Source organism: Carettochelys insculpta, chromosome 1 (genome assembly GCF_033958435.1).
Source record: "Carettochelys insculpta isolate YL-2023 chromosome 1, ASM3395843v1, whole genome shotgun sequence".
NCBI lineage: Eukaryota > Metazoa > Chordata > Testudines > Carettochelyidae > Carettochelys > Carettochelys insculpta.
In genome coordinates this window covers 381,337,821-381,356,281 of record NC_134137.1, presented here as the reverse complement: position 1 = coordinate 381,356,281, position 18,461 = coordinate 381,337,821, and the positions used below count along the sequence as shown (strand labels likewise).

At 61.6% G+C, this 18,461-nt stretch overlaps 1 protein-coding gene across 7 annotated transcripts in view; it reads left to right on the top strand.

Moving 5' to 3' along the window:
• Nucleotides 1-18,461, top strand: part of CPT1B (carnitine palmitoyltransferase 1B) — a 116,127-nt gene that overhangs the window by 32,212 nt on the left and 65,454 nt on the right. For 5 of the 7 annotated variants that reach the window (XM_074976744.1, XM_074976737.1, XM_074976755.1 and 2 more), the window contains exons 3-5: nucleotides 14,166-14,305; nucleotides 14,754-14,925; nucleotides 15,290-15,391. In XM_074976744.1, coding sequence (XP_074832845.1) covers nucleotides 14,166-14,305; nucleotides 14,754-14,925; nucleotides 15,290-15,391 — 414 coding nt within the window. The remainder of the gene's footprint in view (nucleotides 1-14,165; nucleotides 14,306-14,753; nucleotides 14,926-15,289; nucleotides 15,392-18,461) is intronic. The other 2 variants (XM_074976791.1, XM_074976782.1) reach the window with 2 other exon arrangements.

Sequence of the window (18,461 nt, the reverse complement as noted above, 5' to 3'; positions counted from 1 at the left end):
GTGCTGGGAGGTTCTGAGAGGTTGTTGTGGTGCTGGGGGTGGGGGTATGGATCTGGGAGGTTGGTAGGGGTTGTTGTCGTGCTGCGGGTAGGGGTGTGGATCTGGGAGGTTGTGAGGGGCTGTTGTGGTCCTTGGGGTGGGGGTGTGGATCTGGGAGGTTGTGAGGGGTTGTTGTGGTGCTGGGGGTGGGGGGGTAGTGCTGGGAGGTTCTGAGAGGTTGTTGTGGTGCTGGGGGTGGGGGTGTGGATCTGGGAGGTTGGGAGGGGTTGTTGTCGTGGTGGGGGTAGGGGTGTGGATCTGGGAGGTTGTGAGGGGCTGTTGTGGTCCTGGGGGTGGGGGTGTGGATCTGGAAGGTTGTGAGGGGCTGTGGTGCTGGGGGTGGGGGTGTGGAGCTGGGAGGTTGTGAGGGGCTGTTGTGGTGGTGGGGGTGGGGGTGTGGTGCTGGGGGGTTTCTGAGAGGCTGTTGTGTTGCTGGGGGTGGGGGTGTGGAGCTGGGGGGTTTCTGAGGGGTTGTTGTGGTGCTGGGGGTGGGGGTGTGGTGCTGGGGGGTTTCTGAGAGGCTGTTGTGTTGCTGGGGGTGGGGGTGTGGAGCTGGGAGGTTGTGAGGGGTGTTGTGGTGCTGGGGGTGGGGGTGTGGTGCTGGGAGGTTGTGAGGGGTTGTTGTGGTGCTGGGGGTGGGGGTGTGGATCTGGGAGGTTGTGAGGGGTTGTTGTGGTGCTGGGGGTGGGGGGGTGGTGCTGGGAGGTTGTGAGGGGTTGTTGTGCTGCTGGGGGTGGAGGGGTGGTGCTGGGAGGTTCTGAGAGGTTTTTGTGGTGCTGGGGGTGGGGGTGTGGATCTGGGAGGTAGTGAGGGGCTGTTGTGGTGCTGGGGGTGGGGGTGTGGAGCTGGGAGGTTGTGAGGGGTTGTTGTGGTGCTGGGGGTGGGGGTGTGGAGCTGGGGGGTTTCTGAGAGGCTGTTGTGGTGCTGGGGGTGGGGGTGTGGAGCTGGAGGGTTTCTGAGGGGCTGTTGTGGTGCTGGGGGTCGGGGTGTGGAGCTGGGAGGTTGTGAGGGGCTGTTGTGGTGCTGGGGTGGGGATTTGGTGATGGGAGGTAGTGAGAGGTTGTTGTGGTGCTGGGGGTGGGGGTGTGGAGCTGGGAGGTTGTGAGAGGTTGTTGTAGTGCTGAGGGTGGGGGTATGGTGCTGGGAGGTTCTGAGAGGTTGTTGTGGTGCTGGGGCTGGGGGTGTGGATCTGGGAGATTGTGAGGGGTTGTTGTGGTGGGGGTGTGGAGCTGGGAGGTTGTGAGGGGCTGTTGTGGTGCTGGGGGTGGGGTTGTGGCGCTGGGAGGTTGTGAGAGGCTGTTGTGGTGCTGGGGGTGGGGGTGTGGAGCTGGGAGGTTGTGAGGGGCTGTTGTGGTGCTGGGGGTGGGGATTTGGTGATGGGAGGTTTTGAGAGGTTGTTGTGGTGCTGGGGCTGGGGGTGTGGATCTGGGAGATTGTGAGGGGTTGTTGTGGTGCTGGGGGTGGGGGGGTGGTGCTGGGAGGTTCTGAGAGGTTGTTGTGGTGCTGGGGGTGGGGGTGTGGATCTGGGAGGTTGTGAGGGGTTGTTGTGGTGCTGGGGGTGGGGGTGTGGAGCTGGGAGGTTGTGAGGGGCTGTTGTGGTGCTGGGGTGGGGATGTGGTGATGGGAGGTTGTGAGAGGTTGTTGTGCTGCTGGGGCTGGGGGTGTGGATCTGGGAGGTTGTGAGGGGTTGTTGTGGTGGTGGGGGTGGGGGGGTGGTGCTGGGAGGTTCTGAGAGGTTGTTGTGGTGCTGGGGGTGGGGGTGTGGATCTGGGAGGTTGGGAGGGGTTGTTGTGGTGCTGGGGGTAGGGGTGTGGATCTGGGAGGTTGTGAGGGGCTGTTGTGGTGCTGGGGGTGGGGCTGTGGAGCTGGGAGTTTGTGAGGGGCTGTTGTGGTGGTGGGGGTGGTGGTGTGGTGCTGGGGGGTTTCTGAGAGGCTGTTGTGGTGCTGGGGGTGGGGGTGTGGAGCTGGGAGGTTGTGAGGGGCTGTTGTGGTGCTGGGGGTGGTGGGGTGGATCTGGGAGTTTGTGAGGGGTTGTAGTGGTGCTGGGGGTGGGGGTGTGGTGCTGGGAGGTTGTGAGGGGTTGTTGTGGTGCTGGGGGTAGGGGTGTGGATCTGGGAGGTTTTGAGGGGCTGTTGTGGTGCTGGGGGTGGGGGTGTGGAGCTGGGAGGTTGTGAGGGGCTGTTGTGGTGCTGGGGGTGGGGGGGTGGTGCTGGGAGGTTCTGAGAGTTTGTTGTGGTGCTGGGGTGGGGGTGTGGATCTGGGAGGTTGGGAGGGGTTGTTGTGGTGCTGGGTGTAGGGGTGTGGATCTGGGAGGTTGTGAGGGGCTGTTGTGGTGCTGGGGGTGGGGGTGTGGAGCTGGGAGGTTGTGAGGGGCTGTTGTGGTGCTGGGGGTGGGAGTGTGGTGCTCGGAGGTTGTGAGAGGTTGTTGTGGTGGTGGTGGTGGGGGTGTGGAGCTGGGAGGTTGTGAGGGGCTGTTGTGGTGCTGGGGGTGGGGGGGTAGTGCTGGGAGGTTCTGAGAGGTTGTTGTGGTGCTGGGGGTGGGGGTATGGATCTGGGAGGTTGGTAGGGGTTGTTGTCGTGCTGCGGGTAGGGGTGTGGATCTGGGAGGTTGTGAGGGGCTGTTGTGGTCCTTGGGGTGGGGGTGTGGATCTGGGAGGTTGTGAGGGGTTGTTGTGGTGCTGGGGGTGGGGGGGTAGTGCTGGGAGGTTCTGAGAGGTTGTTGTGGTGCTGGGGGTGGGGGTGTGGATCTGGGAGGTTGGGAGGGGTTGTTGTCGTGGTGGGGGTAGGGGTGTGGATCTGGGAGGTTGTGAGGGGCTGTTGTGGTCCTGGGGGTGGGGGTGTGGATCTGGAAGGTTGTGAGGGGCTGTGGTGCTGGGGGTGGGGGTGTGGAGCTGGGAGGTTGTGAGGGGCTGTTGTGGTGGTGGGGGTGGGGGTGTGGTGCTGGGGGGTTTCTGAGAGGCTGTTGTGTTGCTGGGGGTGGGGGTGTGGAGCTGGGGGGTTTCTGAGGGGTTGTTGTGGTGCTGGGGGTGGGGGTGTGGTGCTGGGGGGTTTCTGAGAGGCTGTTGTGTTGCTGGGGGTGGGGGTGTGGAGCTGGGAGGTTGTGAGGGGTGTTGTGGTGCTGGGGGTGGGGGTGTGGTGCTGGGAGGTTGTGAGGGGTTGTTGTGGTGCTGGGGGTGGGGGTGTGGATCTGGGAGGTTGTGAGGGGTTGTTGTGGTGCTGGGGGTGGGGGGGTGGTGCTGGGAGGTTGTGAGGGGTTGTTGTGCTGCTGGGGGTGGAGGGGTGGTGCTGGGAGGTTCTGAGAGGTTTTTGTGGTGCTGGGGGTGGGGGTGTGGATCTGGGAGGTAGTGAGGGGCTGTTGTGGTGCTGGGGGTGGGGGTGTGGAGCTGGGAGGTTGTGAGGGGTTGTTGTGGTGCTGGGGGTGGGGGTGTGGAGCTGGGGGGTTTCTGAGAGGCTGTTGTGGTGCTGGGGGTGGGGGTGTGGAGCTGGAGGGTTTCTGAGGGGCTGTTGTGGTGCTGGGGGTCGGGGTGTGGAGCTGGGAGGTTGTGAGGGGCTGTTGTGGTGCTGGGGTGGGGATTTGGTGATGGGAGGTAGTGAGAGGTTGTTGTGGTGCTGGGGGTGGGGGTGTGGAGCTGGGAGGTTGTGAGAGGTTGTTGTAGTGCTGAGGGTGGGGGTATGGTGCTGGGAGGTTCTGAGAGGTTGTTGTGGTGCTGGGGCTGGGGGTGTGGATCTGGGAGATTGTGAGGGGTTGTTGTGGTGGGGGTGTGGAGCTGGGAGGTTGTGAGGGGCTGTTGTGGTGCTGGGGGTGGGGTTGTGGCGCTGGGAGGTTGTGAGAGGCTGTTGTGGTGCTGGGGGTGGGGGTGTGGAGCTGGGAGGTTGTGAGGGGCTGTTGTGGTGCTGGGGGTGGGGATTTGGTGATGGGAGGTTTTGAGAGGTTGTTGTGGTGCTGGGGCTGGGGGTGTGGATCTGGGAGATTGTGAGGGGTTGTTGTGGTGCTGGGGGTGGGGGGGTGGTGCTGGGAGGTTCTGAGAGGTTGTTGTGGTGCTGGGGGTGGGGGTGTGGATCTGGGAGGTTGTGAGGGGTTGTTGTGGTGCTGGGGGTGGGGGTGTGGAGCTGGGAGGTTGTGAGGGGCTGTTGTGGTGCTGGGGTGGGGATGTGGTGATGGGAGGTTGTGAGAGGTTGTTGTGCTGCTGGGGCTGGGGGTGTGGATCTGGGAGGTTGTGAGGGGTTGTTGTGGTGGTGGGGGTGGGGGGGTGGTGCTGGGAGGTTCTGAGAGGTTGTTGTGGTGCTGGGGGTGGGGGTGTGGATCTGGGAGGTTGGGAGGGGTTGTTGTGGTGCTGGGGGTAGGGGTGTGGATCTGGGAGGTTGTGAGGGGCTGTTGTGGTGCTGGGGGTGGGGCTGTGGAGCTGGGAGTTTGTGAGGGGCTGTTGTGGTGGTGGGGGTGGTGGTGTGGTGCTGGGGGGTTTCTGAGAGGCTGTTGTGGTGGTGGGGGTGGGGGTGTGGAGCTGGGAGGTTGTGAGGGGCTGTTGTGGTGCTGGGGGTGGTGGGGTGGATCTGGGAGTTTGTGAGGGGTTGTAGTGGTGCTGGGGGTGGGGGTGTGGTGCTGGGAGGTTGTGAGGGGTTGTTGTGGTGCTGGGTGTAGGGGTGTGGATCTGGGAGGTTGTGAGGGGCTGTTGTGGTGCTGGGGGTGGGGGTGTGGTGCTGGGAGGTTGTGAGGGGTTGTTGTGGTGCTGGGTGTGGGGGTGTGGTGCTGGGAGGTTCTGAGAGGTTGTTGTGGTGGTGGTGGGGGTGTGGTGCTGGGAGGTTGTGAGAGGTTGTTGTGGTGCTGAGGGTGGGGGTGTGGAGCTGGGAGGTTGTGAGAGGTTGTTGTGGTGGTGGGGGTGGGGGTGTGGAGCTGGGAGGTTGTGAGGGGTGTTGTGGTGCTGGGGGTGGGTGTGGGTGCTGGGAGGTTCTGAGAGGTTTTTGTGGTGCTGTGGGTGGGGGGGTGGATCTGGGAGGTAGTGAGGGGCTGTTGTGGTGCTGGGGGTGGGGGTGTGGATCTGGGAGGTTGTGAGGGGTTATTGTGGTGCTGGGGGTGGGGGGGTGGTGCTGGGAGGTTGTGAGGGGTTGTTGTGCTGCTGGGGGTGGAGGGGTGGTGCTGGGAGGTTCTGAGAGGTTTTTGTGGTGCTGGGGGTGGGGGTGTGGATCTGGGAGGTAGTGAGGGGCTGTTGTGGTGCTGGGGGTGGGGGTGTGGAGCTGGGAGGTTGTGAGGGGTTGTTGTGGTGCTGGGGGTGGGGGTGTGGAGCTGGGAGGTTCTGAGAGGTTGTTGTGGTGGTGGTGGTTGGGGGTGTGGAGCTGGGAGGTTGTGAGAGGTTGTTGTGGTGCTGGGGGGGTTCTGAGAGGTTGTTGTGGTGCTGGGGGTGGGGGTGTGTTGCTGGGGGGTTCTGAGAGGTTGTTGTGGTGGTGGTGGGGGTGTGGTGCTGGGAGGTTGTGAGAGGTTGTTGTGGTGCTGAGGGTGGGGGTGTGGAGCTGGGAGGTTGTGAGAGGTTGTTGTGGTGGTGGGGGTGGGGGTGTGGAGCTGGGAGGTTGTGAGGGGTGTTGTGGTGCTGGGGGTGGGGGTGTGGTGCTGGGAGGTTGTGAGGGGTTGTTGTGGTGCTGGGGGTGGGGGTGTGGATTTGGGAGGTTGTGAGGGGTTGTTGTGGTGCTGGGGGTGGGGGGGTGGTGCTGGGAGGTTGTGAGGGGTTTTTGTGGTGCTGGGGGTGGGTGTGGGTGCTGGGAGGTTCTGAGAGGTTTTTGTGGTGCTGTGGGTGGGGGGGTGGATCTGGGAGGTAGTGAGGGGCTGTTGTGGTGCTGGGGGTGGGGGTGTGGAGCTGGGAGGTTGTGAGGGGTTGTTGTGGTGCTGGGGGTGGGGGTGTGGAGCTGGGGGGTTTCTGAGAGGCTGTTGTGGTGCTGGGGGTGGGGGTGTGGAGCCGGGGGGTTTCTGAGGGGCTGTTGTGGTGCTGGGGGTGGGGGTGTGGAGCTGGGAGGTTGTGAGGGTCTATTGTGGTGCTCGGGGTGGGGGTGTGGAGCTGGGAGGTTGTGAGGGGCTGTTGTGGTGCTGGGGTGGGGATGTGGTGATGGGAGGTTGTGAGAGGTTGTTGTGGTGCTGGGGGTGGGGGTGTGGAGCTGGGAGGTTGTGAGAGGTTGTTGTGGTGCTGGGGGTGGAAGTGTGGTGCTGGGAGGTTCTGAGAGGTTGTTGTGGTGCTGGGGGTGGGGGTGTGGATCTGGGAGGTTGGGATGGGTTGTTGTGGTGCTGGGGGTGGGGATGTGGATCTGGGAGGTTGTGAGGGGCTGTTGTGGTGCTGGGGGTGGGGGTGTGGATCTGGGAGGTTGTGAGGGGTTGTTGTGGTGCTGGGGGTGGGGATGTGGATCTGGGAGGTTGTGAGGGGCTGTTGTGGTGCTGGGGGTGGGGGTGTGGATCTGGGATGTTGTGAGAGGTTGTTGTGGTGCTGGGGGTGGGGGTGTGGAGCTGGGAGGTTGTGAGGGGCTGTTGTGGTGCTGGGGGTGGGAGTGTGGTGCTGGGAGGTTGTGAGAGGTTGTTGTGGTGGTGGTGTTGGGGGTGTGGAGCTGGGAGGTTGTGTGGGGCTGTTGTGGTGCTGGGGGTGGGGTTGTGGAGCTGGGAGGTTGTGAGAGGCTGTTGTGGTGCTGGGGGTGGGGGTGTGGAGCTGGGAGGTTTTGAGGGGCTGTTGTGGTGCTGGGGTGGGGATGTGGTGATGGGAGGTTTTGAGAGGTTGTTGTGGTGCTGGGGCTGGGGGTGTGGATCTGGGAGATTGTGAGGGGTTGTTGTGGTGCTGGGGGTGGGGGGGTGGTGCTGGGTGGTTCTGAGAGGTTGTTGTGGTGCTGGGGGTGGGGGTGTGGATCTGGGAGGTTGTGAGGGGTTGTTGTGGTGCTGGGGTGGGGGTGTGGAGCTGGGAGGTTGTGAGGGGCTGTTGTGGTGCTGGGGGTGGGGCTGTGGAGCTGGGAGTTTGTGAGGGGCTGTTGTGGTGGTGGGGGTGGTGGTGTGGTGCTGGGAGGTTGTGAGGGGCTGTTGTGGTGCTGGGGGTGGGGGGGTGGATCTGGGAGTTTGTGAGGGGTTGTAGTGGTGCTGGGGGTGGGGGTGTGGTGCTGGGAGGTTGTGAGGGGCTGTTGTGGTGCTGGGGGTGGGGGGGTGGATCTGGGAGTTTGTGAGGGGTTGTAGTGGTGCTGGGGGTGGGGGTGTGGTGCTGGGAGGTTGTGAGGGGTTGTTGTGGTGCTAGGGGTAGGTGTGTGGATCTGGGAGGTTTTGAGGGGCTGTTGTGGTGCTGGGGGTGGGGGTGTGGAGCTGGGAGGCTGTGAGGGGCTGTTGTGGTGCTGGGGGTGGGGGGGTGGATCTGGGAGGTTGGGAGGGGTTGTTGTGGTGCTGGGGGTAGGGGTGTGGATCTGGGAGGTTGTGAGGGGGTGTTGTGGTGCTGGGGGTGGGGGTGTGGTGCTGGGAGGTTCTGAGAGGTTGTTGTGGTGCTGGGTGTGGGGGTGTGTTGCTGGGGGGTTCTGAGAGGTTGTTGTGGTGGTGGTGGGGGTGTGGTGCTGGGAGGTTGTGAGATGTTGTTGTGGTGCTGAGGGTGGGGGTGTGGAGCTGGGAGGTTGTGAGAGGTTGTTGTGGTGGTGGGGGTGGGGGTGTGGTGTGGGAGGTTGTGAGAGGTTGTTGTGGTGCTGAGGGTGGGGGTGTGGAGCTGGGAGGTTGTGAGAGGTTGTTGTTGTGGTGGTGGTGGGGGTGTCGTGCTGGAAGTTTGTGAGGGGCTGTTGTGGTGCTGGGGGTGAGGGTGTGGATCTGGGAGGTTATGATAGGTTGTTGTGGTGCTGGGGGTGGGAGTGTGGATCTGGGAGGTTGTGAGGGGTTGTTGTGGTGCTGGGGGTGGGGATGTGGATCTGGGAGGTTGTGAGGGGCTGTTGTGGTGCTGGGGGTGGGGTTGTGGAGCTGGGAGGTTGTGAGAGGCTGTTGTGGTCCTGGGGGTGGGGGTGTGGAGCTGGGAGGTTGTGAGGGGCTGTTGTGGTGCTGGGGGTGGGAATGTGGTGGTGGGAGGTTTTGAGAGGTTGTTGTGGTGCTTGGGCTGGGGGTGTGGATCTGGGAGGTTGGGAGGGGTTGTTGTCGTGCTGGGGGTAGGGGTGTGGATCTGGGAGGTTGTGAGGGGCTGTTGTGGTCCTGGGGGTGGGGGTGTGGATCTGGGAGGTTGTGAGGGGCTGTGGTGCTGGGGGTGGGGGGGTGGAGCTGGGAGGTTGTGAGGGGCTGTTGTGGTGCTGGGGGTGGGGGTGTGGTGCTGGGGGGTTTCTGAAAGGCTGTTGTGGTGCTGGCGGTGGGGGTGTGGAGCTGGGAGGTTTTGAGGGGCTGTTGTGGTGCTGGGGGTGGGGGGGTAGTGCTGGGAGGTTCTGAGAGGTTGTTGTGGTGCTGGGGGTGGGGGTGTGGAGCTGGGAGGTTGTGAGAGGTTGTTGTAGTGCTGAGGGTGGGGGTGTGGTGCTGGGAGGTTCTGAGAGGTTTTTGTGGTGCTGGGGGTGGGGGTGTGGATCTGGGAGGTTGGGAGGGGTTGTTGTGGTGCTGGGGATAGGAGTGTAGATCTGGGAGGTTGTGAGGGGCTGTTGTGGTGCTGGGGGTGGGGGTGTGGATCTGGGAGGTTGTGAGGGGCTGTTGTGTTGCTGGGGGTGGGGGTGTGGAGCTGGGAGGTTGTGAGGGGCTGTTGTGGTGCTGGGGGTGGGGGTGTGGTGCTGGGGGGTTTCTGAGAGGCTGTTGTGGTTCTGGCGGTGGGGGTGTGGAGCTGGGAGGTTTTGAGGGGCTCTTGTGGTGCTGGGAGTGGGGGGTGGATCTGGGAGGTTGTGAGGGGCTGTTGAGCTTGGGGGTGGGGGTGTGGATCTGGGAGGTTGTGAGGGGCTGTTGTGGTGCTGGGGGTGGGGGTGTGGATCTGGGAGGTTGTGAGGGGCTGTTGTGGTGCTGGGGGTGGGGGTGTGGTGCTGGGGTGTTTCTGAGAGGCTTTTGTGTTGCTGTGGGTGGGGGTGTGGAGCTGGGGGGTTTCTGAGGGGTTGTTGTGGTGCTGGGGGTGGGGGTGTGGTGCTGGGGGGTTTCTGAGAGGCTGTTGTGGTGCTGGGGGTGGGGGTGTGGAGCTGGAAGGTTGTGAGAGGTGTTGTGGTGCTGGGAGTGGGGGTGTGGTGCTGGGAGGTTGTGAGGGGTTGTTGTGGTGCTGGGGGTGGGGGTGTGGATCTGGGAGGTTGTGAGGGGTTGTTGTGGTGCTGGGGGTGGGGGGGTGGTGCTCGGAGGTTGTGAGGGGTTGTTGTGGTGCTGGGGGTGGGGGGGGTGCTGGGAGGTTCTGAGAGGTTTTTGTGGTGCTGTGGGTGGTGGGGTGGATCTGGGAGGTAGTGAGGGGCTGGTGTAGTGCTGGGGGTGGGGGTGTGGAGCTGGGAGGTTGTGTGGGGTTGTTGTGGTGCTGGGGGTGGGGGTGTGGAGCTGGGGGGTTTCTGAGAGGCTGTTGTGGTTCTGGGAGTGGGGGTGTGGAGCTGGGGGGTTTCTGAGGGGCTGTTGTGGTGCTGGGGGTGGGGGTGTGGAGCTGGGAGGTTGTGAGGGTCTGTTGTGGTGCTCGGGGTGGGGGTGTGGAGCTGGGAGGTTGTGAGGGGCTGTTGTGGTGCTGGGGTGGGGATGTGGTGATGGGAGGTTGTGAGAGGTTGTTGTGGTGCTGGGGGTGGGTGTGTGGAGCTGGGAGGTTGTGAGAGGTTGTTGTGGTGCTGGGGGTGGAAGTGTGGTGCTGGGAGGTTCTGAGAGGTTGTTGTGGTGCTGGGGGTGGGGGTGTGGATGTGGGAGGTTGGGAGGGGTTGTTGTGGTGCTGGGGATAGGAGTGTAGATCTGGGAGGTTGTGAGGGGCTGTTGTGGTGCTGGGGGTGGGGAGCTGGGAGGTTGTGAGGGGTTGTTTTGGTGCTGGAGGTGGGGGTGTGGAGCTGGGAGGTTGTGAGGGGCTGTTGTGGTGCTGGGGGTGGGGGTGTGGTGCTGGGAGGTTGTGAGGGGTTGTTGTGGTGCTGGCGGTGGGGGTGTGGAGCTGGGAGGTTTTGAGGGGCTGTTGTGGTGCTGGGAGTGGGGGGTGGATCTGGAAGGTTGTGAGGGGCTGTTGTGCTGGGGGTGCGGGTGTGGATCTGGGAGGTTGTGAGGGGCTGTTGTGGTGCTGGGGGTGGGGTTGTGGATCTGGGAGGTTGTGAGGGGCTGTGGTGCTGGGGGTGGGGGTGTGGAGCTGGGAGGTTGTGAGGGGCTGTTGTGGTGCTGGGGGTGGGGGTGTGGTGCTGGGGGTTTCTGAGAGGCTGTTGTGTTGCTGGGGGTGGGGGTGTGGAGCTGGGGGGTTTCTGAGGGGTTGTTGTGGTGCTGGGGGTGGGGGTGTGGTGCTGGGGGGTTTCTGAGAGGCTGTTGTGGTGCTGGGGGTGGGGGTGTGGAGCTGGGAGGTTGTGAGGGGTGTTGTGGTGCTGGGGGTGGGGGTGTGGTGCTGGGAGGTTGTGAGGGGTTGTTGTGGTGCTGGGGGTGGGGGTGTGGATCTGGGAGGTTGTGAGGGGTTGTTGTGGTGCTGGGGGTGGGGGGGTGGTGCTGGGAGGTTGTGAGGGGTTGTTGTGGTGCTGGGGGTGGGGGGGGTGCTGGGAGGTTCTGAGAGGTTTTTGTGGTGCTGTGGGTGGTGGGGTGGATCTGGGAGGTAGTGAGGGGCTGTTGTGGTGCTGGGGGTGGGGGTGTGGAGCTGGGGGGTTTCTGAGAGGCTGTTGTGGTGCTGGGGGTGGGGGTGTGGAGCTGGGGGGTTTCTGAGGGGCTGTTGTGGTGCTGGGGGTGGGGGTGTGGAGCTGGGAGGTTGTGAGGGTCTGTTGTGGTGCTCGGGGTGGGGGTGTGGAGCTGGGAGGTTGTGAGGGGCTGTTGTGGTGCTGGGGTGGGGATGTGGTGATGGGAGGTTGTGAGAGGTTGTTGTGGTGCTGGGGGTGGGGGTGTGGAGCTGGGAGGTTGTGAGAGGTTGTTGTGGTGCTGGGGGTGGAAGTGTGGTGCTGGGAGGTTCTGAGAGGTTGTTGTGGTGCTGGGGGTGGGGGTGTGGATGTGGGAGGTTGGGAGGGGTTGTTGTGGTGCTGGGGATAGGAGTGTAGATCTGGGAGGTTGTGAGGGGCTGTTGTGGTGCTGGGGGTGGGGAGCTGGGAGGTTGTGAGGGGTTGTTTTGGTGCTGGAGGTGGGGGTGTGGAGCTGGGAGGTTGTGAGGGGCTGTTGTGGTGCTGGGGGTGGGGGTGTGGTGCTGGGAGGTTGTGAGGGGTTGTTGTGGTGCTGGCGGTGGGGGTGTGGAGCTGGGAGGTTTTGAGGGGCTGTTGTGGTGCTGGGAGTGGGGGGTGGATCTGGGAGGTTGTGAGGGGCTGTTGTGCTGGGGGTGCGGGTGTGGATCTGGGAGGTTGTGAGGGGCTGTTGTGGTGCTGGGGGTGGGGTTGTGGATCTGGGAGGTTGTGAGGGGCTGTGGTGCTGGGGGTGGGGGTGTGGAGCTGGGAGGTTGTGAGGGGCTGTTGTGGTGCTGGGGGTGGGGGTGTGGTGCTGGGGGTTTCTGAGAGGCTGTTGTGTTGCTGGGGGTGGGGGTGTGGAGCTGGGGGGTTTCTGAGGGGTTGTTGTGGTGCTGGGGGTGGGGGTGTGGTGCTGGGGGGTTTCTGAGAGGCTGTTGTGGTGCTGGGGGTGGGGGTGTGGAGCTGGGAGGTTGTGAGGGGTGTTGTGGTGCTGGGGGTGGGGGTGTGGTGCTGGGAGGTTGTGAGGGGTTGTTGTGGTGCTGGGGGTGGGGGTGTGGATCTGGGAGGTTGTGAGGGGTTGTTGTGGTGCTGGGGGTGGGGGGGTGGTGCTGGGAGGTTGTGAGGGGTTGTTGTGGTGCTGGGGGTGGGGGGGGTGCTGGGAGGTTCTGAGAGGTTTTTGTGGTGCTGTGGGTGGTGGGGTGGATCTGGGAGGTAGTGAGGGGCTGTTGTGGTGCTGGGGGTGGGGGTGTGGAGCTGGGGGGTTTCTGAGAGGCTGTTGTGGTGCTGGGGGTGGGGGTGTGGAGCTGGGGGGTTTCTGAGGGGCTGTTGTGGTGCTGGGGGTGGGGGTGTGGAGCTGGGAGGTTGTGAGGGTCTGTTGTGGTGCTCGGGGTGGGGGTGTGGAGCTGGGAGGTTGTGAGGGGCTGTTGTGGTGCTGGGGTGGGGATGTGGTGATGGGAGGTTGTGAGAGGTTGTTGTGGTGCTGGGGGTGGGGGTGTGGAGCTGGGAGGTTGTGAGAGGTTGTTGTGGTGCTGGGGGTGGAAGTGTGGTGCTGGGAGGTTCTGAGAGGTTGTTGTGGTGCTGGGGGTGGGGGTGTGGATCTGGGAGGTTGGGAGGGGTTGTTGTGGTGCTGGGGATAGGAGTGTAGATCTGGGAGGTTGTGAGGGGCTGTTGTGGTGCTGGGGGTGGGGAGCTGGGAGGTTGTGAGGGGCTGTTTTGGTGCTGGGGGTGGGGTTGTGGAGCTGGGCGGTTGTGAGGGGCTGTTGTGGTGCTGGGGGTGGGGGGGTGGTGCTGGGGGGTTTCTGAGAGGCTGTTGTGGTGCTGGGGGTGGGGGTGTGGAGCTGGGAGGTTTTGAGGGGCTGTTGTGGTGCTGGGAGTGGGGGGTGGATCTGGGAGGTTGTGAGGGGCTGTTGTGCTGGGGGTGGGGGTGTGGAGCTGGGAGGTTGTGAGGTGCTGTTGTGGTGCTGGGGGTGGGGGTGTGGTGCTGGGAGGTTGTGAGGGGTTGTTGTGGTGCTGGCGGTGGGGGTGTGGAGCTGGGAGGTTTTGAGGGGCTGTTGTGGTGCTGGGAGTGGGGGGTGGATCTGGGAGGTTGTGAGGGGCTGTTGTGCTGGGGGTGGGGGTGTGGATCTGGGAGGTTGTGAGGGGCTGTTGTGGTGCTGGGGGTGGGGGTGTGGATCTGGGAGGTTGTGAGGGGCTGTGGTGCTGGGGGTGGGGGTGTGGAGCTGGGAGGTTGTGAGGGGCTGTTGTGGTGCTGGGGGTGGGGGTGTGGTGCTGGGGGTTTCTGAGAGGCTGTTGTGTTGCTGGGGGTGGGGGTGTGGAGCTGGGGGGTTTCTGAGGGGTTGTTGTGGTGCTGGGGGTGGGGGTGTGGTGCTGGGGGGTTTCTGAGAGGCTGTTGTGGTGCTGGGGGTGGGGGTGTGGAGCTGGGAGGTTGTGAGGGGTGTTGTGGTGCTGGGGGTGGGGGTGTGGTGCTGGGAGGTTGTGAGGGGTTGTTGTGGTGCTGGGGGTGGGGGTGTGGATGTGGGAGGTTGTGAGGGGTTGTTGTGGTGCTGGAGGTGGGGGGGTGGTGCTGGGAGGTTGTGAGGGGTTGTTGTGGTGCTGGGGGTGGGGGGGGGTGCTGGGAGGTTGTGAGGGGTTTTTGTGGTGCTGTGGGTGGGTGGGTGGATCTGGGAGGTAGTGAGGGTCTGTTGTGGTGCTGGGGGTGGGGGTGTGGATGTGGGGGGTTGTGAGGGGTTGTTGTGGTGCTGGGGGTGGGGGTGTGGAGCTGGGGGGTTTCTGAGAGGCTGTTGTGGTGCTGGGGGTGGGGGTGTGGAGCTGGGGGGTTTCTGAGGGGCTGTTGTGGTTCTGGGGGTGGGGGTTTGGATCTGGGAGATTGTGAGGGGCTGTTGTGGTGGTGGGGGTGGGGGTGTGGAGCTGGGAGGTTGTGAGGGGCTGTTGTGGTGCTGGGGGTGGGGGTGTGGATGTGGGAGGTTGTGAGGGGTTGTTGTGGTGCTGGGGGTGGGGGTGTGGAGCTGGGGGGTTTCTGAGAGGCTGTTGTGGTGCTGGGGGTGGGGGTGTGGAGCTGGGGGGTTTCTGAGGGGCTGTTGTGGTTCTGGGGGTGGGGGTTTGGATCTGGGAGATTGTGAGGGGCTGTTGTGGTGGTGGGGGTGGGGGTGTGGAGCTGGGAGGTTGTGAGGGGCTGTTGTGGTGCTGGGGGTGGGGGTGCGGAGCTGGGGGGTTTCTGAGGGGTTGTTGTGGTGCTGGGGCTGGCGGAGTGGGGCTGGGGGCCCCGGGTGTGGTTTCGGGATGGCCGTGGGGTGAGAACGTACCCCTGTGCCTGGAGGGGGGTCACAGGGCTATGCCGGGGGGCAGGTCCCTGGTGCCCCCTCCCCCAGCATTGCCCTGACTCGTGCTCCCCCCAGAACAGCATCCTGACGGGCGTGTACCCTGCCACCCCCTCCAGCTGGCTGGTGGTTGTCATGGCGACGGTGGGCTCCCTCTACTGCCGTATTGACCCGTCCATGGGCCTGATCTGGCACATCCGGCGCTACCTGCCCGGCTGGTGAGTGTCACCCCCCGCGGCAGGGCCGGGCGCCCTGGGCATCCCCGCCTGGCAGGGCTTACCTGGTGCCCGCCACCGTGGCGCCTGGTGTCCCGCTCTTCGCGCTCTGCCACTCCCTGGGGCAGCGGGAGCCTGGCAGTGGGCGGCTGACGAAGGTCACACGGGGAGTCGGTTCCCGGAGGGGGACTTGGGCCCACGGCTGTCAAGTGCCAGGCCAGTATGGAGCCATTGTGTCGCACTTCCCTTGGGGTCCCCTGGGAGCCCCCCCCTTTCCTCCCAGTTTCCCCCGGTACAGCTGCTCCCTCTTCAGGAGTCAGCGGCGGGTTCCTGGAGCCCTTGTGCCCCCTGCGGATGCTGCATCCCATGGTGCTCCCCTGTGCCCAGTAGCTACACCTGTAGCATGGGGGAGGCTGCCCTGGCACTGGGAGTCTCTCCTCGTTCGCTGCAGCCGCTACCTGAGCATCCAACACCGGACCCTGGTGAGCGCGGTGCTCTTCTCCACGGGGGTCTGGCTCTCGGGGATCCTGGTGTGCCGGCAGTCCCTCAAGCTGCTTCTCTCCTACCACGGCTGGATGTTCGAGCCCCATGGTACAATGAGCCGCAGCACCAGGGTCTGGGCGGTGAGTATGCTGGGCAGCCCGTCAGCGGGTATGTGGGTGGCAGGGAGGCTGGCGGTAGAGCTGTGTGCATGGAGCGTGGTACAGTGCTGTGGAGGGGGTATGAGTCGCTGTGTGAGGGGGAATAGTCACAGAGGGGTCACCGTGTTCGTCTGTATCTTCACAAAACCAAAAAGCAGCCCTGCAGCGCTTTAAAGACTAGCAAAATAACTTACTAGGTGATGCGCTTTCGTGGGACAGACCCACTTCTTCAGATCTGGAAAATTCTGAAAGTGTGTGGGGGGGATGTGGTGCTAATAGTGCAGCAGGCGGAGGGTGGGGGTTCAGTCCCCCTTCCTGCATTCTGTCCCCTTCCTTTTCTTTTCAGGCTCTAGTGAAGCTGATGTCTGGCCGCAAGCCCAGGCTCTACAGCCTCCAGTCCTCGCTGCCCAATCTGCCAGTTCCCAGCGTGGAGGCCACAATCCATAGGGTAAGAGGGGCACTATCTCACTCTCATCCTGTGGCAGTGAGTTCCACAGGGTAACCTTTGCCTTTCCTTGTGTCTGGTTGCCTTCCCGAGCACAACTGAGAGAACCTACCCCAGGCAACTTGCTTAAAACCAGGCCACTTACAGCCATGTCTGGTGTTTCATCCTCAGGGATGCAAACCAAGCCAGCCACAAAACTGTCTCTGCCAGCCCCTCTGGCCAGCCAGAAGCTACACAGGCAAATCCCACAGACTCTCCAGCAGTTCCTAATGCCCAAACCAGCCACCCTCCCAAGCAGGTGAGAGGTTACGTAAACCAGTTTCACCAACGCCACACAGATTCTGCCAGCCCCCAAAGGGACCAGCCGTATTCCCAGGTTAATATATACTTAGATCTTACCCAAAACAGCACACTGGGCCAGTCCTTTAGAATCTAAAGTTTAAAGGCTTTTTAATAAGGAAGGAAGTAATAGGGAAATAATAGGGTGAGAGAGAAAAACTGTTAAAGTGGTTAAATTACATAAATCAATCAAAGCTATTGATGCAGGCTGCCGCTGATGGTAATAGCTGCTAACTTGAAAGTCTGTGAAAATACGTCCCCTGAGGGACAGATCCCCAGTCCATATGGGCTCAGTTCAGAGCACAGACGTTCTCACCACCGGCTCCTGAGAGGAACAATGAGAGCAGTGGTCTAAGGACAGAAGGACAAGATGGCCACAGGCTGGGTCATCTTTATAGACTCGCCATGTGGAGGGAAGGTCTCCCACCCGAGCATGTACTCAATAGAGGACCACCCGATCAGGTAACCTGTTGGGGCATTTTCTCATTGGCAGATTCCCAGGTGACGCATCTCAGTCAAATTCCTGAGACGTAGACTTAAGTCTGAGTCTTTGTTTAGCCTGTCTTCCTGGCTGGGAGGTGACCACACCTACCATTGTGATCCTTAGCAGTAAAACATTTCTAACACAGGCACAGAGCCCATATCTAAAACTTCACATACAACAAAGGGACAGACAAACAAGTTGCATTAACAGATTCAGTGCATCACCAGCTTTCACTGGGTACCTCACTTGGCCCACTTGGCATGAGATTTGGTGCAAATCTAGTACAGTTGCTACAGAAATGGTTTTATATTTATTGTAAAAATCCAGTAATATCACAGCCCCCAGTTGCTCTCTGTGGGACTGGCTGTACCACTCCTACCTTTCCTAAGAGCAGCACCTGGATGGCAGATCCTGCCCATGTCCCCAGTGAAATGGAATGTTAATCTGCATTATATTGTTTAGTGACTGAGTGGCACTGTGTATAAAACACCCTGTTGAAATGAATCTCTTCCATGCCTGACAGCATATTGAAGGATTTTATGCTGAACAGCTGGTGCATATAAGCTAGTCCATACCTGATGCAGAAGTAAATGACATGGTGTCAGGAGTAAACTAAGAATCAAAACAGAAGGAGCCACACAACAAAGTGTGCAGGATCACACCAGCATATCGTTGTCCCTCACTGCCCTGGCAAGTTGCAGCTTTGACAAGCCTTCCCAATGGAACGAATGCAAGCAGTAGCATGCAAGACTTCAGAGCACAGACAAACCCCAAAGAAGGTTTTCGATGCAGAAACAGCTTACAGCCTGAATACACCGCTTTTGTCTTTGTACGCCATTGAAGGACCACCAACAAACAGCCTTATCAGCTGCAGGGTGGCAGCCAACGGCCGCAGTGAGAGAGGTGGAAGCACTGGGTGGAGTGGTTGGTGATATCAGACTTCCAAAAGGAGTTGCAGTAAAATCCCCGGAGGAGACGATGCTGAACCATGCCGGGTATGTGCACCTCACAGGATTCCTGTCCCTGTACCTCACAAATGAGAAACTGGGTTAGAGTACACAGAGTGAAGTTGAGTACTTGAGAAGATCTCTTAGCCAACAGCATGGCACGCCCCAGTGGCACCTGCTGTAAAGAAACAGGGAAATATGAATCTCTGTTGATCTTAAAAGACAAAATGAGAAGAGGACCAGAGAAAAATAAACCCTCCCCTCTCCCCCAGCTGCCTTCCTCCGCTGAGTGAACGGAGCTGCAGTGTTCTGCAAGCTGGATGCCTTCAGCAGGTTCTGGGAGATTCCTTTAGCCAAAGCAAGCTAAACAGACTCCACCCGTCGCCGCCCTGGGAGACTTTGGGGACCACCAATGCACTGGACGTTCCCAAAGGCTGGCAGCAGAGCTGGTAATGAACCACGTGGAGTTGCAGGTTTTATGGAGGACATTGTGGCGCTCTTTGAAAGCCCTCAGCAAAGTCCTGAGCCTGATCAGTCCGGCTGGGCTGAAGCAAAACAAGAAAAAATATTTCCCCCCCGCATTCCCCAAGTCAGGCATTTGGGACAACGCCGGGGGAAGAAGAGGTCAGTCCTAGCCCTGAGACAGTGAGAACATTTGAGAACTGACAGCACCATGTCAGGTACTAGAACTGAGACGCACGCTGGGCACAGTTGGTTCCCTCGATTGACACTTACAAGTCTCCCTCGTCCCCCAAATGAACCGTCAAAGTCCCACACTTCAGGGCCAGATGAAGCCATTGCCGCGAATGGGTGAAAGAGCTCAGGAGCTCCAGCTCTCAAGGCTGTGATCTGAACAAACCCCAGTGAGTCAGTGCGGACCTGAGCAGCTACAGCCTCCATGGTGAATTGGTGCAACAAGAGGGCTCAGAATGGCCGGTGGCTGCCTTCTGCTTTCGCACGCTCACAGATGCACGCAGTCGATTCTGCACAGCTGGGCGAGGAGGGCCTGGCAAGCATGTGGCATGGGAGCCCTTTTGCAGCTATCTGTGCAGAATGGGTGTGTTCACACTGGTTGATAATGGGCCACAAACTGCTTGTAACCCTTACCAGAAAAAGATCTGGGAGTCACCAGTCTCTGTCACTAAGGTTGAAGCCATGTGAGCCGATTGCTGGCTCTGTTCCTGGGAACCCCTGGGAGCAGAGACACTCAGTCACAGAGCCTGGCATTGCACCAGCTGCCCACGAGTTCGGAGTGGGCGTACAAGCATATGAGGATGCTGTGGACGCGCTCAGGCCAGTGGCT